The sequence below is a fragment of the Vicugna pacos genome, chromosome 28 (assembly GCF_048564905.1).
Source record: "Vicugna pacos chromosome 28, VicPac4, whole genome shotgun sequence".
In the NCBI taxonomy this organism is placed as follows: Eukaryota; Metazoa; Chordata; class Mammalia; order Artiodactyla; family Camelidae; genus Vicugna; species Vicugna pacos.
The window spans coordinates 13,562,885-13,587,822 of record NC_133014.1 but is presented as its reverse complement, the minus strand read 5'-3'; the positions used below and the strand labels follow the sequence as shown (position 1 = coordinate 13,587,822).

The 24,938-nt window shown below is 44.4% G+C and overlaps 1 protein-coding gene across 4 annotated transcripts in view; it reads left to right on the top strand.

Moving 5' to 3' along the window:
* DNAH6 (dynein axonemal heavy chain 6) overlaps positions 1 to 24,938 on the top strand; it is a 149,713-nt gene that overhangs the window by 32,648 nt on the left and 92,127 nt on the right. For all 4 annotated transcript variants that reach the window (XM_072951557.1, XM_072951556.1, XM_072951558.1 and 1 more), the window contains exons 17-31: positions 2,249 to 2,362; positions 4,791 to 4,934; positions 6,735 to 6,947; positions 7,652 to 7,744; positions 9,117 to 9,236; positions 9,878 to 10,058; positions 11,613 to 11,709; positions 14,147 to 14,366; positions 16,191 to 16,355; positions 16,440 to 16,553; positions 17,844 to 17,969; positions 18,055 to 18,210; positions 18,512 to 18,673; positions 20,462 to 20,599; positions 23,099 to 23,266. In XM_072951557.1, the coding sequence (XP_072807658.1) occupies positions 2,249 to 2,362; positions 4,791 to 4,934; positions 6,735 to 6,947; positions 7,652 to 7,744; positions 9,117 to 9,236; positions 9,878 to 10,058; positions 11,613 to 11,709; positions 14,147 to 14,366; positions 16,191 to 16,355; positions 16,440 to 16,553; positions 17,844 to 17,969; positions 18,055 to 18,210; positions 18,512 to 18,673; positions 20,462 to 20,599; positions 23,099 to 23,266 (2,211 nt within the window). The remainder of the gene's footprint in view (positions 1 to 2,248; positions 2,363 to 4,790; positions 4,935 to 6,734; positions 6,948 to 7,651; positions 7,745 to 9,116; positions 9,237 to 9,877; positions 10,059 to 11,612; positions 11,710 to 14,146; positions 14,367 to 16,190; positions 16,356 to 16,439; positions 16,554 to 17,843; positions 17,970 to 18,054; positions 18,211 to 18,511; positions 18,674 to 20,461; positions 20,600 to 23,098; positions 23,267 to 24,938) is intronic.

Below are 24,938 nucleotides of genomic sequence, written 5' to 3'. Positions count from 1 at the left end.
GGAGGTGTTAATAGTCTCCCCCTAAAATTTTGGAGGAGTGCCTGGACCTCACATGGGGATGCGTTAATCTGTTCCGGAATCCCAAATGGATGGCCACAGAGTGGTCTGTGGGGGCTCTGGGTGTCCGCTCGAGAGCCCGGGGCTTGGCAGAGCAACCTGCAAAACAATGACCTTGGCCCTCGACAGTGCAGCCAGTGCCGTACTCAAGGCCGGAGGTTTGTGCCTGAGAGAATGAGGGCTCAGACTTGTTCCCACAGTGAGTTGTAACTGCCCTGTAAGACTGGAGAGTATGCGGTAGGAAGGGAGCTATGGAGGAAACAGTGTTTGATAAAAAGCTATAACTAACAGGTGGGTTCTCCCCGGGTCAGAAAGAGCAGCATCGCTTGAGCCAGAGCCTGAAGTGAAGTGTGTCCCCTCCTTCCGTGTTTCGTATCTGTACTTTACGGTCCTTTCTGATCACCTCACATCCAGCCTTGCTCTGCAGCTCTCGGTCACTGGGGGGATGCGAGTGAAGGCTTAGCTGCCCTAGGAGATCATTTCTAATTCTTAATGAAGACTAGGCTAGATCCCTAATGTCAGGGTAATGCTGGCCTTGTAAGATGAGTTTGGAAGTGTTCCTAACTCTTCAATGTTTTGGAAAAGTTTGAGAAAGATGAGCATTAATTCTTTTTTTTCCCCCAGATGTTTGGTCGAATTTACCAGTGAAGTCATCTGGTTCTGGCCTTTTCTGTGTTGAGAGGTCTTTGATAACTGATTCAGTCTCCTTCATCCTTATTGGTCTGATCAGATTTTCTGTTTCTTCCTCATTAAGTCTTGATAGGTTGTATGTTTCTAGGAATTCATGCATTTCTTCCAAGTTACCCACTTTGTCGGCATAGAATTGTTCATAGTAGTCTCTTGTGATCCTGTGTATTTCTGTAGCATAAGTTGTAAGATCTCCTCTTCGTTTCTGATTCTATTTATTTGAATCTTCTCTCTTTTTTCTTAGTCTAGCTTAACGTTTGTTTATCTTTTTTAAAAAACAGCTCTTAGTTTCGTTGACCTTTTCCACTGTTTTTTCTGGTCTCTGTTTTATTTCTACTCTAATCTTTGTTATTTTCTTTCTTCTGCTAACTTTGGGTTTAGCTTATTCCCCCTTTTCCTAGTTCCTTGATGTGTGAAGTTAAGTTGTTTATTTGAGATCTTAATGTTTTCTTTTTTTTAACTGAAGTAAGGTCAATTACAATGTGTCGATTTCTGGTGTGCAGCACAACGTCCCAGTCATGCACATGCATACATACATTCGTTTTCATTTTTTCTGTTTTCTTAGTGTAAGCATTTATCACTGTAAACTTCCCTCTCAGCTACTTTTGCAGCATCCCATAGGTTTCACTGTGCTGTGTTTCCATTTTCATTTGTTTCAAGATATTTTTTATTTCCCTTTGATTTCCTCTTTAGCCCGTTGGGTGTTCAGAAGTGTGTTGTACTTGTAAATTTTCCCTCTTTCCTCTTGTTGATTTCTAGTCTCGTATCATTGTAGCTGGAAAAGATCCTGAAGATAATTTCAATCTTCTTAAACTTGCTGAGGCTTTTTTTGTGGCCTGTCGTATGGTCTGTCCTGGGGAGTGTTCTGTGTGCACCTGGAAAGAACTGTGTATTTTGCTGCTGTTGGGTGGAAGGTTTAAAGCTCTAGCTTATCACAAGGCTCACGGTTTCTGTGCGGCCAGCCTCCTGGAGGTTTCCCTACCTCCAAGCCATGAAAACAGCTTCTTCAAGTTTTCTTGCAACCTTTCTCTCTGTAGGGTTCATAGCCAGTACATGTGAGTTAGAAAGAGGTAAGACACTGGGCTGTTCCCTCTCTTCAGTCTTCTCACCCCCTCCACCAGCTACCAGGCAAATGCCTTCTGCCTCTTATGTCAAATAAGATATAAGCCCTAATGGATGTCGGTGCCTCTGAATACTCAGGTGTCTTCCCCAAAAGGCCAGGCATGTGTGTACATGTGTGATCCAGCTTGAGGAATAATGACTTTGTACTCTTTGGAGAATTTCTAAGTTCTAGGGAAATATAGAGTTATATTTTGTCACTCAAATGGTAAGTTGAATATACACAGTGTTTTGTGGTTTGTTTTGTTTGTCTCTGTCTCTCCTTTACTTTCTCAGTCCATATTCTGCTAAGATGTCACTGTATCAAAAATTAGTATAGAAAGGTAACATAGGATCTCTATATCTGAAAATTAAATAGTGCATTTTGCTTATTATATTTTTAAAGGTAGAAGTGTCCAAGTTTGAAGCTTTGGAAGAAGTTAGTGCTGAATTGAAGCTCAAACAATTGCTCTGGGATTCTTTATCTGAATGGGATCAACTTCAGCAAGAATGGTTAAAGGTTAAAAAAAAAGCTCTCAATTCTTAAATTATTTTTATATTAATTAAGCTTTTAAAATCCTAAGACATGAATTATACTTTTTTTTAACAATCTGATATAGTCTTAACTTCAGTAGGATATGCAGTGTTATAGTTCTATAGGTGTTATTGTCAGCTTTACAGTGAAATGCAGAAAGGCCTTTCTGTCACTGTGTGGCACAGAGCAGGACGCGTTACTGTAAGGTAGGCATCTCAGGTCCCGCGTAAGAACACTAAATGAAAGACGCATCGAGGGGCCTCACTGCGTGACATGTAAGTGCTTTGTGGTGACTTCTGAACACAGTGTTGTCCTGATACACTGCAGCCAGCTGTTCTTAAGGATTGTAGGATTTAATTTCTGATCTACATGTGTCAGATTTCTGTTAGCTTAGGCTCTGAGCTTACTGTCCTTTTTTTTAAAAAAAAAAAGTCATTTTGTTTACTGTGACAGAACAATCACAGTAATGAGATCTAGGCTCTTCCCTTAAGAGCTCGCAATAGTAAATTCTCTCATTTAGGGGGCCAAGTACCACAAGGTTTGGTTTCTAAGGTCTACCCTTATATTCAAACCTTAGCAAGGGTCAACCCACTCACTAGTAGGCAGAATAGATCGATGGCCCATCTACTCTCCGAGTGTGATGTGGGCGTGTTAGAAATGCCATCAGCTTCACAAATACTGTTTTACACTTGCTTGTTCAGCTTACCTGCACTGATACCTATAATTAGAAGTCACATATCTAAATTAAACCACAAGAATGTTTCCCAGATGATGATCTGGTGCTGTGGATACCAGTGGAGGATGAAAAGGAAGAAGTCTGAACCCTCGCAGAACTTACCTTTTGGTGGAGAAAGCAGAAAACAAACAAACATATACATGCTATGATATCAGAGAATTTTAAGAGCTCTTGTATAACTCATTTGTCACTTATCACAGAAGTGGAAAATGCTCCTGAGGAGTTAAGAAGAAGCTTAGAGAGTTATCTAATTACCACCATAGGTCAGAGCAGTGGCTTCCAAAGTGGGGTGAATTTATCGTAGGAAGTGCACAAGAAGACCCATTAGGGGGCAAAAAGAAAATGTTGAATCTAGGGGGAAAAAAAAGAACATTTACAAATTTTCTTCTTTTAATTGGGGGCATATTTGACATATTATATTAGTTTCAGGTGTACAGTGTAATTATTCTGTGTTTGTGTATATTGTGAAATGATCACCACAATACGTCTAGTTAACATTTGTCACCATGTGTAGTTACAAAATTTTTTTTTCTGATGATGAGAACTTTTAAGATCTCTTCTCTTAGCAACTTTCAAATATGCGATACAGTATTATTAACTATAGTCACCGTGCTGTTTGTTACAGCCCTGTGATTTATTTATTTTATAACTGCAAGTTTGTACCTCTTGACCTCCTTCACCCATTTCACCCACCCACCCCCCTCCTCTGGAAATCATTAATCTGTTCTCTGTTTCTATGAGTTTTTTTAATTTTGTTTCAGATTCTACATATAATTGAGATCATATGGTATCTGTCTTTCTCTGTCTGATTTATTTCATTTTGCATAAAGCCCTGAAGGTCCATCATGTTGTCACAAGTAACAAGATTTCATTCTTTTTATGGCTGACTAATATTCCATTGGATACATTTACCACCTTTTTTCATTCATCCATTGGTGGACACCTAGGTTGTTTCCATTTCTTGGCTATTGTAAATAATGCTGCTGTGAATATGGGTGTTTATATATCTTTTTGTTTTCTTAGGATAAATGGATTTGCTGAATTTTGTGGTAGTTCTATTTTTAATTTTTTGAAGAATCTTAATATTGTTTTCCATAGTGGTTGCACCAATTTACATTCCTACCAGCAGTGGTATGAATATTTTAATAATGTTAATTCTTCTAATCCATGAGCATGGAGTGTCTTTTCATTTTTACAGATTTCCTATTGCCGTCAGTCTATATAACCATCTGACATGTCAATACATGTGTACACTTAAATGTTTATATAACTGAGAAATATATTTATAGATACATGCATGTATTGGAGTACATCTTTAAATCAGTTATATTGAAGGGGTACATACTCAAATAATGAAGAATGTTTGGTGAGAAATTTCTAGGTTGCAAGAGTTAAAATTAGCTATTTATAAACTTACAAGGGTTGGCCGTCAGGAATTAATTATAGGATTGTATTACTGCATTTGATGGTGTGGGGAAAGGACATGAAAGTAATGAAAAGGCAATGCCTGGTTTACTGTTAGAAACCATAGTAAGTAAGGCCACTTCCAAAGGTGTAGAGTTGACTTCAGTTAGCAGCATAGCTATGAAAAAATTTGAGTTGAAAGAAATGTATGGTTTCAAGTTTGCCTTTGGTCATACATCTTAACTTCTTTTTTTTCCCCCCTACTTTTCATAGTCCAAGTTTGACTCCCTGGATCCAGAATTTCTGAACAGTCAAGTTTCTAAATATGCCAAATTTGTGACTCAACTGGAAAAGGGCTTGCCACCCAACAGCGTAGTGCCCCAGCTAAAACTTAAGGTGGAGAAAATGAAAGAAAAGGTAAGTTTGGTAGAAATTATTTCAGAAACTCCAGGTCAGTCAGTTACTACTTGATGCTAATGAACGATCAGAGCCAGGAATTCTTTCCGGTTTAAATTAGTCAGCTTTGCAGTGAGAGAAGAAAGAGCAGGCAAATTCAGTTATCACAGAGCCGCAGACTGCATCCTTATCTTCAGCTGGCCAAATCATGCCATTGAAGACCTTGGTTAGAAGGAGCATTCAGAGTAAGAGTTTACCAGGTGGTGGGTGAACAGTGCAGGAATGGGCTGTAGGTAAGCCAACATGCTGATCCACTCAGCCCTCAGCCAGGTGAGGCGAGGGCAGCCTTGCCCATTTACATTGCTGCACCAAACAGTATGGCATTTTCCAGACAGGCCACAATGTGAAAAGGCTGGGAAGCCCGGCAGTAGACATGCAGAGCTGGCTCTTTGAAACCAATCACTGCTAAACCAGTACTTGAAATTTGAAGAAAGGGGGAAATGGTTTTTGTTTTTCCTTTCAAGCAGTTTTAGATTTTTTTTTTTAAGGAGAGAAAAAGAACTAAAGAAGATGTGTATTCTGCAATTTATGAGTGATTTTTCTGCAAGTGTCAATGAGGTCAAGTTTGTTGACTATAGTGTACAGGCCATCCATCTCCATACTGGTTTTCTGCCTACTTTTCCATCTGTTACTCAGGAGCGCTGAAACGTCCCAGTATCATTGTGGATGTGTCTAATCCCCTTACGTCCCATCAATTTTTGCGTCATTTATTTTTTAACAAACTTTTTATTTTAAAGTCATTTTAGACTTACAGATAACTTACAACTGTAACATCAAGGTTTCCCACATGCCCTATACCCAGTTTCCTCTACTGTTAACATACTACATGAGTGAGATACATTTGTCACAAGTAATGATACAATGTCAATATATTACAATTAGATAAAGTCCGTCAGTTATTTGAATTTTCTCATTTTTATCTAATGCTCTTTTTCTGTCCCAGGATCCTTTCCCGAATAAGCATTACATTTAGATGTCTTGTCTTCTTAGACTCCTCTAGATTGTGACAGACTCTCAGACTTTCCCTGTTTTTTCATGATCTTGGTAATTCTGAAAAGTAATAATCAGGCATTTTATAGAACGTTCATCAATCTGGGGTTGTCTGATATTTTTCTCAGAATGAGACTGGGGTTATGGATTCTTGCAAGGAAGACCACAGAGGTAAAGCCTTATTCTTACCCTGTCTTATTAAAGGCACATGCCGTCAGTGCAACGTTTCACTAATGCTGTTAAGCTTGATCACGTGGATCTCCACTGTAAAGTTACTACCCAACCTTCCAAACTGTTCTTTGAAAGGAAGTCTCGAAGCAAAGCCTACATACGCTTAAGGGGTTGGTTATGTTCTGTCTCATTGCTTCTTGCAGTAACATAGCCTGTGTCCAGATCTTGGTTTTCAATGCCATTTTCCAATAAAATGAATCAGAGATCCTTATGGAAATGGGTATTAAGTTAATAGCAATTTATTTTTTAAAATTTAGCCAAATCTTCTTAGTAGCTTAAATGGAAACCCAAATCATTTGTCCATCAGGAAGCAAATTCTCAGGTCCTGTTTCTTGCTGTGGAGAAAACTCCGGGTACTGAGCTCACTTTTCTGATGGATTCAGTACAAGTCATTCATTTGTAGTCTGTCTGTATTTTTCTTTGTCGTAAGCATGTAAGTCATATTCTTTCCAGCTCTCTACGTGCCCAAATTGAAACCAGAAGCCTTAGGCTGTTTTCAAGATAACAAGCATGGCTCCTCTGAGAGAGTCTGTTTTCCAGCTTCCAGTCATTGTTGACCTGAGGAACCCAACCCTGAAGCCTCGACACTGGGCAGCCATTGAACAGACAGTTGACGCCACTCTGGTGGACCTCGACGTCTCCTTAACCTTGGAGAAGCTCACCGAGTTGCACGTTTTTGACTTCGGCCAAGAAATCCAGGACATTTCTGGACAGGCTTCTGGAGAAGCTGCCTTAGAAACAATTCTTAAAAAGGTAAATCGGACAAATGTGTATTCTGAGTTCAGGGAGCGCAAAGGTTTTCGTATTTGGTGGGAAGATCATCAACTTCTGTTTTACTTGAATGGATTTCTTTTTTTAGCATTGAAGTTTCACCCTCTCGTTGTCCGTTGCCCTCCTGCTCTTGCCTCACATTTATTACCATTATCATTGCTGTCTCCTCTGTAAATATCTTCTTTCTGCTTAGCTGATAGTCCAACGTGAACTTGACGGCAGCAAGGTTTGAAATGTGCGTGCTTGTATAAAGAACCACATAAGCAAGGGAGACCTCTTGTGCCAAAACACATTGTCTTTCAAACTACATGCTAAAGGAGATTAACTATGTGAAAGTGGTTCAGAAAGACGCTGAGAAGACTTCCCTCCTTGGGACACTCAACCTGCTTACTCTAAGAACACACAGGCACCTACCCATCACCTGTGTGGAAAGAACTTCTATCCTTTTTAATTAAAGCACAGAGCGGTAGGGAATATGCATGAAAGTGTCGCCAGTTATTCATCTGCATTAATGCTGGTCAATAAAATTAAGCAAGTCAGTGTCATCTAACCAAGAATTTTAAAGGCAGTCAGGAGGAGAACAGGATCATTCCGGGTTTATCACTTACGTCATGCCACATACCTTTATCGAGTACCTAAACACAAGTGAATTTACATATCCTAAGAGATCTTGAACTGTTTCCAAGGTGGAGGATTCTTGGAAAACAACCGAATTTGTTGTTCTCCCTCACCGTGACTCCAAAGATGTGTTTATCCTGGGCGGCACAGATGACATACAGGTGGGTGATGGGGTTATTGAAACTTACGGTAAAGATTCTTGCCAGACCTCGTCCTAAAAAGTCCGTGGGAGATTATGATGAAGGAATGAAATATAGGAGTTACTAAATAGGAAAAATACATAATTGGGAAGGCAAAATAAAAGTATGAGTAATTGATGAGAATGCTTGCACATGAAATAGTTTAGCAAAGCAATAGAAATGGCTTATGTTTGGGAGAGTTATAATCCTGTAGTTGGTGACTGTTGAGAAATTTAGGACAGCAAAGAGATCTGCTGTGGCTGAAATGATCAGAGAATCCTTCCCAGACCAGCCAAGACACGCTGAACCTTAAAGAGCAGAGGGGATCTGATAGGCCTAAATGAGAACGGAAGGCACCTCAAACCCTTTAAATGAGGTGAAGATGCATGAATGGGCGTCTCAGGGCTATAGCACGCCAAGAAGCTAAGTTCGCTTGAGTCTCTGATATTAGAGGCTGGTGGTCGTGCGCCGTTAACACCAAAAGGAGATAAATCCAGCCCACGTGTTTGGAATATTCTTAGTGACATAAAATCCAAAAGCACATTTGTTTAGCAGTGGGATCTGGAGATTATGGCCCAATTTAAACAGCAAAGCCCTGGCCTGTTAGGGTGGACCCAGGCCAGGACTGGAGATGAAAGGACTTTGCCAGGTGTGGGTTGGGAGAGTGATCCCAGACATCACTCTGGGCACTGGAGGGGGGAGCAGACCCCAGATGAAGACCGGTCAGTCTGAGGCCAAGCGATGGCAGGTGATGGATCTTCTACTCTCAAGAAGTTTATAATTTAAATAGAGCAATGAAAATCCTACACATTTTAAAAAATGTACATGTCCTACGAGGGTTGTTGTGGTATAAAGGGGAGGGGGAGAGGGGAGGGAAGTAGAGGAAACACTGTCTATAATCATTCAAATGAGTTCAGCTTTCCTCTTCCTCAAGATTATTGAGGGAAAGTGGGGTTTCGCTGGATAGAAAATATACGTGATTTTTCAAGTTTTGATTACTTTGGGAAATAAAGACCTGGAAGACCAACTAGGATAAAGAAAGTACCAGATACCTTGTGGAGGACAGAGAAGAAGAGGGTTAAGCGGAACAGTGTGTGCCGTTAATAATTACAGAAATGGCTGGGATTGGACCATCAGAAGTTCCTTGGTGACACTTGAGAGAACGTCTTAGTGGGTTGTAAGCCCTAGTGAAGGGGAGGAGGAGGAGTGGATGGGTAGGGATGTAGGCGGGACTCAGCTGTTCATTCAAAAAGCTGGCTTTTAAATGGACTCTTGCAGTTTAATATGAGGAACTATTTTTGAGAGCACAAACACATGATGTTGTATGTATTTTCTTCGCCTTTTTTTTTTAAAGGTGCTTCTTGATGACAGCACCATCAACATCGCCACCATGGCCTCATCACGGTACGTGGGTCCCCTGAAAGCGCGAGTGGATGACTGGCAGAAGCATCTTGCTTTATTTAACCAAACACTGGTGAGTAAGGGCCATTTCAGGTCATGGACCCAGAGCACTGGAGAGCCACGGGACCTTAGAAATCATTTGCGCAGTCATTTAAACACTGTGCCTTTAAGATCTGAGATTTCATTATTGACATTTTATTATGCCTGGAATGTAAGGAAGATGCAGATATATTAAGCTCTTCTTCAGAAGATTATGCCTTCACCCTTGTATTAGGTATTATTGCCGTGAAGCAAAATGGCACAAACTTAGTGTTATAAAACCACATACATTTATTATCCCACAGTTTCTGTGGGTCAGGAATTCCGGAATGGCTAAACAGGGTCTCCTACTTAGAATCTCACAAGGGTTCAATCAAGATGTGGGTGCAGGGAGAGGGTACAGCTCAGTGGTAGAGCATGTGTTTAGCATGCTCAAGGTCCTGGGTTCAATCCCCAGTACCTCCATTAAAATGAGTGAATGAATGAGTGATGTGACCCAGGACTGGGTTCTCATCAGAGGTTCAGCTAAGGAGGGACTTTGGCAGAAATCATTTTCTTGCAATTCGAGGACTAAAGACTTCATTTTCTTACTGGCTGTCAGCCAGCAGCCACCCTCAGCTCCTATGTGTTTTTGATTTGAGGTCAAAAAATCTGGATTCCTATTTTTTGTCCTAGGAAGAGTGGCTGAACTGCCAGCGAAACTGGCTGTACCTGGAAAGTATTTTTAATGCTCCAGATATTCAGAGGCAGCTGCCTGCGGAGGCCAAGATGTTCCTGCAGGTGGATAAGTCATGGAAAGAGATCATGAGGAAAGTGAACCGGCTCCCCAACGCCCTCCGAGCGGCCACCCAACCAGGTAGAAAAGGGACCAAGAGAAAGACTTCACAGTCACCCCAAACATCCATCACCTGTGAGATTCTACTAACGTGTGGTGACGTTCAACCCTGATTCTAGTCAGCACTGCTGACCAGGAATGCTCGTGGTCCACCTGACACTCTCACTAAGCAACATGAATGGACCCTGTTACTATTATTCTTCTTGTTGTTATTAATATTTTTTCAATTGAAGTATAGTCAGTTTACAATGTTGTGTCAATTTCTGACATGCAGCGTGATGTTTCAGTCCTCTATATACATGCATGTATTCCTTTTCATATTCTTTTTCATTGTAAGTTACTGCAAGATACTGAATGTAGTTCCCTGTGCTGTACAGTAGAAGCTTGTCGTTTATCTATTTTATATATAGTAGTCAGTGTCTGCAAATTTCAGACTCCCAAAGGTCATCATTCCAACTGAAGTAAACCAAAAAGAGAAAGAAAAATATCAATACGTTTTATTACAGAGTGTTGCCTCCAGTCTCTACTAGACTTCTGTTATATTTTGAAAGTCAAAAAAAAAAAGATTCCAAAATACCTTTGGTCCTAGGGATTTCAGAAAAAGAAGTGTGGGCCTGTCCGTATGATTTTGGGTGATGATAAAGCTGTGAAGAAAAGTTAAGCAGGGTGTAGAGGCTAAAAAGTGGCTAGGGGGTGTAGTGTGCGTGCATGCCTGTGTGTGTGTGTGTGTGTGTGTGTGTGTGTGAGATGGAAGGATTTTTTGATAAAGTGGCTTTTGAGTAGAAATCTGCACGAATGAGGAAATGAAACATACGTGTGGATCTAAGGGAGGACTGTAAAGTCAGAGAACAGCAGAGGTGGTAAGAGCACACTTAGCATGCATGCTGTCAGCAAGGAAGCCAGAGGGGGTGGGCTGGAGCACACGGTGGGGGGGCTTAGGAGGTGGGGCCGGAGGGGTGAGCGTGCTTGGTGGGGGGCTGCGGGGCTGGGGATTGGGTTGGGTCATTGTTCACGTAGAGTCTTCAGGAGCGTGGGAAAAACCAGATTCGATTCTTGGACAGGCGGGGAAGCCAGGCACTGGGAGAGGGACCAAACCTTCCGAGTTAAATGAAACGTGCATCTTGCTCCTTAAGGTGCTACGGGTTAGTGATAGAGAAATAGGATGCTGTTGCCATCACTTGTGCATCTAAAGATGGCAGAAGAAGCAGAAGACATGAGCGAGAAAGTGACAGAGATCGCGTAGCGTTTAGAGAATGGCTTTGCCTGGAGGGTCCAAGACAAGGCAGCTGTTTGGCTTTGGTTTGCGCACCCTCAGCCCCCAAGAGCGGGCGATGCCAGATAAGGAGGTTTCAGATTAAGCGCTTGTCCATCTGTGGCAAGTATTAAAATGAGTGTTATTATTAAAGGTAATAGTTAACATCCTTAGCCAACCCGCCAAATGTTAACTTATTAGATCATTCTTTTATCAAATAAAACCAAAGCTTTTAAAAATATTAATATCATATTTTATTTCCATTTTAAATTATATTCTTTCTTTATTGTAACACAATTTTACCAATACTGTTTTTTTTCTAGGACTTTTGGAGACTTTTCAAAATAATAATGCATTACTTGACCAAATTCAGAAGTGTCTAGAGGCATATTTAGAATCAAAAAGAGTTATCTTTCCAAGGTAAGTTTATAAAGCTACCAACAGTATTTTTAGTTGTTATGAGAGTATCCATGAATTTATAAGGCTGTATTTAAAAACAAACTGTAACCTCAAAACATCAGGGAACCAGAAAGGGAAGCAGGAAAGACATTTGATGTTGGCAGTCCAGCTAATGTGTTGATTGGGGGGGCGTCAGCCTAAAGGATGAAGATACAATATTTGGTAAATGTTTAAGTGGGTAAGCATCTGAGGTGTGCTAGAAGGATTCTTGATCACAGCAGTGTTTCACTGCTGGGTGTGTCTGTGTGTGCCTGCACTCATGTGTGTCTACAGATGTGTGTGTGAAAAGTTAGCAAGACCTGTGTTGCCGGAGCAGGTTTCTTTAGGTTAATTGGTGGCCTAAGGGTATCACTGCAGAATTTTTCTAAGAGGTCGTTTAACAAATTCCAAGTGAAATTTTTTTTACTCATCCGCTCATTCTAAAAACATACCAAACGTTTTGCTCAGTGCTAAAGATACAAAGAAGAAAAAGCCAGGTCCCTGCTCTAATGGAGCTCAGGGTTAACAGGCAGACAGTCATATAAATACACAATTAGAATATAATTGTCTGTGACCAGAATGTGACTACTTGGTGGTTAGCAGAAGTGCCTGACTTCGGTGACTGGGGCCCATTGTACCGTAACACACAGAACATCGCAGAACAGTTCATCTTTCATGGATTTTTTTTCCTGTTAGCTGTTAAAGTCTGTCTCGGAACAAACCCTGAGCTAGCCAGGGTTAGGTGCTCGTGTGGGCTACGTGGCTGAGGAGGGTTGCTGCTGGGTGCCAGGACAGGGCAGGTGTGCGCACGAGATAGCCAAGATCTGGAAGAGCTGGCCGAGTTCAGCACAGTCAGCTGGGCTTTAAAGAATGTGCGCAAATCTTAGCAAAACGTCATTCAGGCAGCGTGGGGGAAGACAGTTCGAGGTTTGGAACGTGCCTTTTGTTCATTTCACTCTTGAATCAGTGGGTTCCCACTTGAGTCTCCCAAGGCCAGAGACAGCCTGTACCCTGCCTTTGATCTTCAAAGAAACCTGAGCACACATTGACCTGTGGTAATGCTGCACACCAGAAAGCATCGGCTTTTATTTCTCCTTTTGTTTAGAATTACATCAACTAGGTCTGCCATGTTTATGGTGTCAGCAGGCCCTGTGCGGGGTTGATTTCACGCTACAGGCCTTAATGAAGACTTACTATGAGCCACGGACCAAATTAGATCCTGGGGACACAAGGCGAACGTAGGCGACACTGTTCCTGCTCTCACGGGGCTCACTGACCACTCTTGATGGTTACCTGTGTCATACGTTGCAAAGAGGCAGGGGGACAAGTTATTACTGCACGTGGTATTTCAAAGAAGCAGGGCTAACACAGTGCAACCCAAAACATCTTTATTTCCAATGGCTGCCCCTGTGTTCCCTGCTGGGGGCTAGTCTCTCCCTGTCCCTGGATAAAATCTTGAGCAGGCCTCGTGGATTTTCTGGTCATTCTCATATAATAATACAAAATAAACTCTTGTCACCATAACTCAATAAATAATCTGTAATGATCAAAACTCTGAATTTCTTTCAAAGTGAAAACTTCCCCTTTCTCTGGCCAAGCCTGATGCAGGGCTGAAGGCTTCAGTGGTGATGAGGATGTGTGGTGCTCAACCCTCTCCCTTCCCGTTAGGGTTCTGGGATCTCCAGGTTTGGGGCAGGGAGGGGAGGAGAGGTCTACTTGGCTGATACCCATCTGGCCCCCTCTCTCACACAGGGCCTGCCATGGGGTCTTGGGGTCCCTCCAATCCTGAGGGATCTCTCACAGGCAGCTTCCTCCGCGGGACTGAAGTGTCTTCTCCAGCCAAACCCTCATCCCTCTGTCTCATCCCTGGGCATCCAAGGGTGTCCCTTCTCCAAGGTTTTTTCATAGGGTCCCTTCATGCCTCCAGATGGCCCTGTTGGACAGGATCAAGAAAATCCCAGGCAGGGTCACACCAGCATGGCCCACGTGTGTGTGTTGACAGAATCAGATAAGGCTCCAACAGCCTCCCGTGCATCTTTGCAACAAGTCATGTATTGAATACGGGTGTACAAGGCTAGATTCTAGAGAAACCAGGTAACATGCACACCTTTACTCCAGGGGCTGCAAACCAAGTGTGAGACGTGGGAACAAATCAGGACCAGAGCAGGAGCTACATTTTTACAAGTTTTCTGAAATATATCTGCCTTTTCTGTTCCAGGCACTAATTCTAGATGTTTGAGATGCATCTGCACGATTTTTCATAACAATCATATTTAGAGACACGTGGCCTCTCCAGAAACCCAGGACCGCTGGGAAATCAGTGGCTGGGAAAGGATACAGCTAAGAGATTTATCTTTCCTGTTTACATAAGGCTTTGCTTCAATTTCAAGTTACATTTTAAGTATTTTCTTTCATCCAGATTTTACTTCTTGTCAAACGATGAACTCCTGGAGATTCTGGCCCAGACCCGAAACCCCCAGGCTGTGCAGCCGCACTTAAGGAAGTGCTTCGACTCCATCTCGAAGCTCGAGTTTGCTCTCATGCCTCCCACCGAGGGGAAGATTCCTGGGATGGACGGAGAGCCAGAAAAGGTTTACACTAACGACATTCTGGCGATGCTGTCACCAGAGGGAGAGAGGGTGAGGCGCTTCTGTCTAGGGTTCTTTGTGGGTAAACTGTGTTTCTCTTCTGAGGGTGGAGGGTGCGTACTGGTACTCTGCTGGCTCAGAACTTCAAAGATGACCGAAGATGAAATTCTTGCCTTCAAAGAGCTCAGAGTCCAGCGGAGACGTAGGCAGACAAACAGTGAAGAAGCCCCACGGTAAGTGCATTAACAGAGGCACGTGCTCGGTTCTCGGGAGCAGATGGAAGACCCTGGATCCAGGTCTCAGCCCTCTGCAGGGGGCACACTGTGGACTGCTAGGAGCACCGGTGTTACTGCCCGGACACCTGCATCCCAGCTTCAGCCTCCTCTACAAGAGGAAGAGGAGTAATGGTGCCTGGTTAAGGAGTTGCTGGGGGGTTTTAAGTGTTACTGCTTGTAAACTACTTAGACCAGTACCCAGCGGGTGCTGTGACGTAGTAGCTGTCATTGTTTGTCTCCAGGGCGCCGCACAGGGCCTGGCATACGGTGAGCACCACGCAGGTGAGTTCCTTAGCTAACTGTGGGGAACCACGTGACCACACAGAGGCGGACAGGTCATCACAGTCAGCCAAGGAAGATGGACAGGAGATGGGGAGGGACAGCATTCCATGCTGAGGGATTATGCAGGGAAGTGCCAAGGATTTCCGTCCCGGTAGGACGCAGTGGTGTGCATATGGGAGTGGCTGGAGCCCATCGACATTTCACTTGTCCCACACCTGCACCCCAGTGTTCACAGCAGCGTTGTTTATGGTTGCCAAGTTACGGAAACAACCTAAGTGTCCTTCAGATAAATGCATAAAGAAGGTGTGCTGTGTATATACAAGGCAACACTAGTCAGTCATAAAAGCAAATGAAATGTTGCCACTTGCAACAACATGGGTGGACCTGCAGGGTCTCATGCTAAGTGAAATTAAGTCAGACAGAGAAAGGCAAATACTCTTATGTTACCACTTGTACATGGAATCTAAAAAAATAGTACAAACTAGTGGGTAGAACAGAAAAGAAACAGATTCACAGGTTCACAGGGAAAACTAGTGCTTACCAGCAGGAAGAGGCAAGGGGGGAGGGCCAAGATAGGGGTAGCATATTAAGGGGTACAGGCTACTATGCAGAAAACAAATGAGCAGCAAGGGTGTATTGTGCAGCGCAGGGAGATATAGCCATTATCTTGGAATAACTTTAAACGGAGTATAATCTATAAAAATATTGAATCATTATGTTGTACACATGAAACTAATATTGCAAATCAGCTATACCTCGATAAGATTTTTTTTACTTGTCCTAAATTGATCGTCTTGCAGAAGAATTTACTCATCCCTACTGCACAAGGAGAGAGAGGGGACGACCTAAGCCAGGGTCCGGGGGAAGCATGGCATTTAAAGGGCGGGCAGAAGACGGACCGAGGCAGGAGGCCAGACAGGCAGAGCAGGCAGGTCATTAGAAGTCCGAGAAATAAATGAACAAGGCTGAGAAGTGTCAGCAACTGGGAGAGCTCTGGTAACCTTCATAACCTGAACAGGCTTAGAGGGGTGGTTTGGGCCAGAACTCAGACAGCAGCAAGTAGGGGATGAAAGTGAAAGAACTCGTGTGGAGCGCAGGAACTCCTCTTTCCAGGAATCGGCTCCAGGGGGGAGCAGGCAGGCGAAGCACTAAGCAGAGACGGGTAAGGAGAGGTGTCGAGCGGGGCATCGATAGAAAGTTCCAGTACTCGTGGTCAGGCCGCCGTGTCGCTGGCTCAGGGTTCTGTTAAGGAAGCACAGAGGATGTACCGCCTGCGGGTCCCACGCAAGCCAGGGTGTCAGCGCTGACTGTCTTCCAGGTGAGCCTGGGGAAAGGCCTCAAGGCCCGAGGCAACGTGGAGGAATGGCTGGGCAAAGTGGAGGAAGCCATGTTCGCGTCTCTGCGCCGCCTCTGCAAGGCCTCCATCGCCGACTACCTGGGGAGACCGAGGACAGAATGGGTGGTTGCCGGCCACCCTTCTCAGGTAACCCCCGCTCCTGCAGCTCCCGCCTCTGCACCCTGTTGTAGTGAGGTGCAGCCTGCATTTAAAGGAGGTGTTTCCCTGCAGGTGATCCTGACCGTCTCTCAGATCATGTGGTGCCGAGATCTGACGGAGTGTTTGGAAGGAGAAGCCGGTCACCACTTAGAGGCCCTGGAAGCTTTTGAAAAAGTGAACTTTGAGGTGAGATTATGGCTGGGGGACATTGAACATATGGCTGGGCAAGACGGTCTCAGTGGCTTTTATTGGCAAGGTTAATTAAAGTCCACTGCTCCAGAGATTGCAACGCTCAGTCATGACCGACAAAGCTTTGGGGGGTCTCACCGAAGCCATTTATGTTCGAGTTTTCTTAGGGACGCTGCCCTGATGTTTGTGTAGTACTGATATAAATACTTTATATTAAAAGCTAGAAGGAAGTGTAATGGTCTGCAGCATTCAAGGGGAAATGGTATCGTGGGTCATGTCTCCCGCGGAAGTTTATTTGGTCCGGGAGAACCGCAGGATTTGTGCCATTTCTACTCTTAGGCTCAGCATGTGCTTCTTTGGAGACCCCTCAGACAACTGTCAATACAACAATAAATAAGTGAATGAATTAAATACCGCTTTGCAAGAATCTGGGGGCTATCGCTGGGAAATGCCACTTCACAGCTGGGCCAAACCTTTAGCTCCAAATTCAATTCTACTCCCAAGCAATGTTGCACTTTTAAAGAATCACCCTTAAAACGGAAAAGGAAGAAACAGCTTTCTTGAAATAAGAGAAAACTCTCTCATGAAGGTCCTCAATAGCATTTCATCTCAAGGAGCCCCAGAGAAGAGACTCTCTAAGGGAGGTCCCACTGAGCCCTGTGCAGAGGCGGCCCCCGCTCAGGTCAGCGTGAATGAAGATCCAACAGAGCAGTTCAGGGCTCTCAGAGGCAACACTCATCTTGGGAAAAAATTTAACCGTTTCCTTGAAAATCGGGAACTCAGTCTAGTAAAAATGCTTTCATTTAGTCAATCATCTGCGTGGTCAAAATGCTCGGGGGTCCTTATTATCCAAAAATGAAAACAAATGAAAAACACCTATCCCCCAAAATGAGGAGCACGACCTGAATCACACTTCCTTCTCGGGGAGAACCGTCTTCTCTAAAGACGTCACCCCGTGACGGTCAAGAGCGTGGGCTTTCCCGGAGGCAGACGTCTGCTCCCGTCTCGCTTTCCCCACTTCACGACTCTGACTGCCGTCAACTCACTTACCCTCTCTGACCCTCAGTTTCCTCTAACGCAAAATGGGAGGAAAGATAGTATATACTTCGTGGAAGTCTTGCGGGAATTAAATAAGTTAATCTGTTGTCTGGTTTGGTCACAGAATTATAGATTCTTATTAACTTTGGCAAATTCTGGCAAATGTCTCTTCCAAATTTAAGAGTAAAAAGATACCCATGTAAGCTGATTTTGGAAAATTAATTATCACAATTCTTTTTTAATTTGTAGAGATTGAATGCCCTGGCTGCGATAGTCCGAGGCAGTCTTCCTAAATTACACAGAAACATCATAACTGCCTTAATTACTATTGATGTACACGCAAGAGACATAGTCACTGAGCTTGTTCAAGCCAAGGTAACTGTTCCATTTAAATAAAATCACTTATTTCTTTCTGAAATCAATGCGTCCAACACATGTATCGTTGATACCATGTATGCAGGTGGAGGAAGTCGAATCCTTTGACTGGCAGAGACAGCTGCGCTATTACTGGGATGTAGACCTGGACAATTGTGTGGCAAGAATGGCGCTGTCTCAGTACACGTACGGCTATGAGTATTTGGGTGCCTGCCCGAGACTGGTCATCACCCCTCTCACGGTATGTTCCTGATCATTTAGGTTCGCTTGGATACAGGACATGCAGTGTTGACACTGCGTTTTTTTAAATCAAAATAGTCCTGGAAAGTTTCCATCTGACATTGGAAGGATTTACCATGAATACATCTTTGTAAAGCAGAGATTTGCAGTATTTAATTATGTGCCTAGATTTTTGAGTAGTTTTCAGTTGTCATAGAATTTCATAAAAAATCCTGACCCTCCTGCTATAGAAAGGAAAGGACTTAAGAATTTGTGGCCGGAGTCACTTCCATCCAATAATGACAGTTTCTCAATTTCTCCAGGATCGCTGCTACCTGTGCCTCATGGGGGCTCTGCAGCTCGACCTGGGAGGCGCACCAGCTGGCCCCGCTGGCACTGGGAAAACCGAGACCACCAAAGACCTCGCGAAAGCTCTCGCCATCCAGTGCGTGGTCTTCAACTGTTCCGATGGTTTGGACTACAAGGTGCAGTGCTGGCAGCGGAACACGCACAATAAGTTTTACATGGCTTTCTCCACTTGCAACATGACATATCAGAAGAAGACCAGGATGGGGTGATGGGGGGGAACTAGTGGGGCAAGGGATGGTTAAAGTGGAATAAACAGAACAAAGAGGCGTCAGCACAAGGCCGTTTGGGTGGGCCAGGTAGGGTCAAGGCCAGGGGAGGACTTGTCAATTGGTGGTAAAATTTAATCTATTCATGACAGTAAGTAGACATATAGCAGATGACATATGAGACAGAATAACAGGGAAATCTAGGAACAAGGAATGAGCAGCTCAGGGTTGTGTACTGAAGATGAAGTATGTAGGAGGTGACAATTCGCGGTAGGATTTTGCAGTAGAGTAGTTCACAAGCTTTTTGTTCACAGGACCCCTTTACACGCTTAAAAATTACCGAGATCTCCAAAGACCTTTTGTTTCTACAAATGGGTTCCGTCTGTAGATATTTACCATGTTAGAAATTAAAACTGATCCGTTTAAAATATTTATTAGTTTTAAAATAACAGTGATAAATTCATTGCATGTTTGCATAAACACACTTTTTGAGAAAAATAGCTATTTTCCCAAACAAAAAACTTACTGAGAAGAGTGACATTGTTTTATATTTTTGAAAATCTCTAGTACACCGGAAATTGACACGTTGTAATTGACTGTACTTCAATTAAAAAAAAAAAAGAACTGTGGAATAAAATCTGGTATCTAGAAACCAAAAGAAAAGAAAAGAAAAGAAAATCTCTGCTGTTTGGCGTAACAGAGGCTAGCCAGATGCCCATATCTGCTTCTGCATTAAATCTGTTAAGATATATTATTTCTGTTAAGATACATTATTTTATTTGAAGAAAATCTAGCCTTACACAGATATGTGTTCTACAAAGATAAGAATATTTGAATAACTTCTTTAGATAATTGTTGATATTCTTTGAAACAACACCAAAACTTGACAAGTGGCAGCTTCTTAAAGATTATTTGCAACATGAAAACTAAAACCATATGAATAACTTTTTCATACTCTGTGGTTTCATGAGAGAGTGAGAGTGAAAAGACAAATAACATTTTAGTATTATTATGAAACGACTTCGACTTCACGGACCCCCTAAAAGAAACTCTGAGATTTGCAGGAGTCCTCAGATGACAGTTTGGAAAAATGCTGTTTCAGCATGTTAATTTCTGATCTGGAAAGTTAAGTGAACCCTGAAGGGTGTAGAGGATCTTCAGAAAAAGACGAAGGTTGTCCTTGTCAACATCCCCGTCAGGCATGGGGGAGGACGCAGACTTCTCAGTGGGAAGGAGACGCTCTGCCACCTCCACCTTGGCCGGACCGTTCGGGAAGGTGGTAACAGAACCCTCTTCCAGGGGCAGAAACGAAAGACCATCAACATCCACACAGAGGTTACCAACAACGAAATCTTCCATTAGTAAAGTTTTTCAAGGTTTTCTTAAGTCATTAAGTGTGTCCATTCTATGTGTTAGCTTCTTTGGGAACTTGTATTTACAGAGGTTATGAAAAGATAGGCAAATTGGTCAGATTGTCATTTTATTTAAAACTAAAAGTTAGCTTCAGATCATTTTAGGGAGAGGCCAAAAGATACTTCCTCTTACTGAAAGGTGTTAACTTCTGACACAGCCCAGGAGTTCCCTAACAGTGTTGCTTATGTGTAGATATCACCACTTTTTTAATATTTCAGCTCAAAATGTAAGTTTTGAAGGAGTTCAGCTGTCCAGTACACAATCGAATGGCATCATTTCTTTCAGATGATGGGGCGCTTCTTCAGCGGCCTGGCACAGTCGGGGGCCTGGTGCTGCTTTGACGAATTTAATCGAATTGACATCGAAGTGTTGTCGGTCATCGCGCAGCAGCTCATCACCATCAGGAGCGCCAAGGCGGCCAAGGTGAGGCCGGGCCAGCATCCGTGGACATGGCGTTCCTCACGCTCGAAACTGACTTACAGCACGTGGCGTTTTAGGAAGGATGGTGCAGAGTTTAGCCTGTCTCTCCTGCGTATCCAGTGTCATTGGCGAGCAGTGCAGCGGCAGGGCTGATGTGGGTGACTTAATTCCTCATCCAGGCAATGCAGAGAAGCAACTGTATGTCAGACACTGTGCTGGGACCTGGAGACACGGAGTTGGTGAGACTCCGTCGCCCTCGCAGAACCTGTTCTTCTTCCGACCCCCAGCACACACACACGCACACACACACATGCACACACAAGGCACACACACAGACACACACATGCACACACACAAACACACACACACATGCACACACACAAACACACAAGCACACACATGCGCACATGCAGACACACACAGATGCACACACTCCCTGTCCTTCTCTCCTCCAGCTCCTCTCTCCCTCCTCACCTCTCTTGTTCTTGCCTTTGATGTTTACATCTCTGCCAGATTTGCCTTCATCCTGGCCCCCAGGCTCAGCCCAGTGCTGGTAGAAAAATGAGAGAGGAGTCCTGGGGAACCCAGGGGGACCTTGACTCTCCAGAACTCACTGGACTGGAAAAGCCAAGGTGTAAAGGGTCAGATGAAGATAGTAAAGTGGCCCCACTGTTTACAACTTGTTTTAGCCCCCGTGAGCATGTTCCTGGAGAAGGGGTTTTGTATTGGGCAGGGGTGGCAGGGAAGGGTGGGACCGAGTCCCCTACCACTCTGTGGAGGTCACCGAAGGGCAGACTGACGTTCAGCCAGTGCAAGCCGAACAGCCTTGCCCGTGGTTTAACATTTAAATGGCCACTGCCCGGAGTCCCCGTAGGGTCCCCACCACTACCCTGACCCTTGGGGCCTCAGACCTCCTCAGGGTCCAGCCGCAGGATTTCATTCTGACCTAGCAAGGGGGCCTCCGGACGCAGGTCCAGCCCTAGGAACAGGGGTCATTCTCACTGGAAGATGCCCTGCTCAAGAGTTATTAAATATTTTGATTATCACCCCTGCAAGAAAACAAATTATAAAACAAGTAAAAACAAAGCAGAAACTGGACTTGAACAAGTTCTAAATTATGCAAGTCCTTGTACTTTACACTTACTTCATCATCACACCAAACCTGTGTGAAGTAGGTGGTGTTTCCCAAGGTTACAGGTGAAAAGAAATTAAAACATTTCTGGGAACGGCACAGACACAAGATGTACATCTGTGTGACCCTGAAGTCTGCAGTCCTTCAACTGCACGCCTTCCTGCCTCCGCCCCCTCTGGGAGGCCTGCACTAAATGCAGGGACCTCCAGATGTGACGTGATGTAAGCCATCATCTCCATGCTGCGCGTTCAGCATCCTTGGTGAAGCGTGGGGAGCGCGGGAGAAGGGACCACGGAGGACGTGGGCGGCACTGAAGCTTTGCCAATGGGGCAGCGACCATGTGCAGTGACAGGAAGGTGGGAGGACTCTGAGACTAACCACATCTCACCCTTGATTCTTCCAGTGGACAGGTGAGACAGCTGGAGCAGCAGGTTCCCCCTAGAACAGATGAGGAAACTAAAGCATGGAAACGTGCAGGTTTGAGGAACACGAACTGCCATTTAGAAGCAGCAGGACTGGGGTCTCCAGTTGTACCATCTGGCGCTTTCTCCTCCGGGCTCTGACACATCTGCCCAGCTCCATCCTGGCCTCCCCGGTGTTCTCTGCGCCTAATTACAGTGCCTCCATTCAATGGCCCTGCTGGGACCCTGGGCTTCATCTTGAATCTTTCCCATCACTGTCAACCCCAAACCTAAGCCCCCACCAAGGCCATTCAGCTGCATCTCCTGGACCTCTCATCTCCAGTGCGAACTCCCGGTTCTGGCTCTCGTCATCTCCCCAGTAACAGTTCCTTCCTGGTCACCCTGAGTGGAGTTTGTCTAACCTCTCCAAGGCCACCTTTGGTCCTATCACTTTGCTCAAAATTCTCCGCTTCCCCTGACCCACAGGACAAAACTCTCAAGGCCTTAGCCTAGCATGCAAGATTTGTGATGCTCAGGCCCCAGCCTCCTTACACCTTCCTCCTGGAAATTTACCCTTTAGCAAAGTGAACAGCTGGTCATTCCCCAAACGTGCGGGGCTGCACCTCGTTCCTGCTCCCTTTGACGGGAATGGCCACCCTGCTCACCTACATGAAATGCCCTCTTCATTCTCCAGGTCTCAGGCAGGCTGTTGAGGCCGAGAAGATTGCAGGACTGGGCCGGGGAAGGAGGAGACAGTTGGCAGAGGCAGAGGGCAGGAAATCCTGAGCCCAGAAGAGACTGGGAGTGAATAAGGCAGAACTCAGGAGAGCAGCAGTCCTAGCAGCAGGATCCAGTAGTCCTTGCCTGCACGCCCACTGCACAAGTTCTGTGCCCACGTAGGAGTTACGGGAAAGAATTTACAGATGTCTGGAGAAGGGCTAACTTACATTTTCTCCCCCTTTCCGACAGCTGTCTAGATTCATGTTTGAAGGGCGGGAAATCAAGTTGGTGACGACCTGCGCAGCCTTCATCACCATGAATCCCGGGTACGCAGGCAGAACCGAGCTGCCGGATAATCTGAAAGCCCTGTTTCGACCGTTTGCGATGATGGTTCCAAATTACGCCCTGATTGCAGAGGTGAGCAGCACATCACAGAGCGCCCAGGATTTGAGCTCGTTTCTTTTCTTTACCGTTTGATTCTGTTGTGGTAGAAAGTTCCCTTTATGACCGCACCCTGGCCGAGGCTGTGTGGTATTGGCCCCTCTTCCGTGTGTGGGTATGATCGCTACCACATAGAATGGTTTGTTCTCTGTGTGTGTGTGCGTGTAACAGCTGTATCCTAATCATGCCGAGGATTGTATCTGGAATGTAGTAAGCCCCCAAAACTGGAATGAATAAATGAGTTTAATTAACTAGTTCACTGGGGTTTACCAGTTCCTCTATAGGAATTAAAATGTCTAGATTCATTCTAAAAATATGGTGGTATTCTCGCTTTTCTTTCTGCATTATTTTTTTATTAGAGTCAAGGGATGTTGAGCAGAAGGAACACAAATCATTGTGACGGAGGGCAGGGGTTGGTTTCCAGTCTGTATCAGCTTAGTCAAAAACTAGCAGTCATGGACAAATCACTTATGATTGGATTTGTTCCTTCTGTATCTATTGAGGGATTTTTCTATTTAAACTTTTTTTCCTTCATACTAGCTAAGAACCAAGGTAGTTAAATTTTATGTGTATTTTTCTTGGCACTTTTTATTGAGGTATAATTTACATATAGTGAAGTGCACAGATTATAAGGATACAGCTCAGCGAATTCTTACACACGTCCTCACCTGTGTGATTACCAAGACCAAACTGTAGGACATTTTCAGGACTCCAGAAGGCCCCTTGTGCTCAGTCAGTGCTGTGTTTCACAACAGGGGACACCACCCCGTTCAGAACATAGCTTCTCAGAAAGCACATATGACTCCTATGGCTAGTAAACTCCTGACAACAGCTAATTTAAAATATTCCTCGGTGTGAAGTAAAAGTAATTACCTAAGAATAGACTAGACCAGGCCAAATCCTATCATTGGAAAAATTACCGTTTTCATGAGTAAAATGCCTACAGCATCTCATGAGTCCCCCAGCGCCCCCTGGGGGTAAGGTGGGGTGTGGCAGTTAAGGCAGGTGGTGTGGTCCCTCTAGACCCTCTGTGGGCAGGGATGATGAATGACCTGCTCGTTGTCCAGAGCTGGTAGGAGGAGAGCCAGGTTTAGTACTCAGTCCAACCTTGTGCTCGCATCTCGTGTTTTGTCCTGCTGTTACATTAGTCATGAATGGGAGAAATTTTAAATATCCGGTCTTCTGAGTGCTATTCTTGTCTTCGTCACAGACTGAGTCAGAGCCGTTATCAGTAAAGGTTTTTAATCACCCGCAGTTCACAGAGCCCTGCGCTAATAGGTAGCGGCAGAGCAGTGAGCAGAGCAGACCCCACTCGGGAGTCTCTGCATCCTCTCAGAGCTCCCGTCTGAGGCCCACTGTAGTGAGCTGAGTAGATTATGGACTGGAGGAAGGGGCCACACTCACCTCCACCATCATCACTGATTTATTTAACCAAAGGTGCAGACACTTGTCAGAGGCAAGACGTCCTCTGAGGGCCCGGGAGAGGCCGCAAACCTTCCCTCGAGCCCCGGGGAGCCTGCAGAGAGCACATCACTGTAACTGACGCTGTCAGATCAGGGAAGCTCACGTCTTGCGTTTGTGCTCAGGCCTTACGACGCCATCCAGCCTCCACGATGTGAACATTTTCACAGTGGGCTCTGCTGCTCCT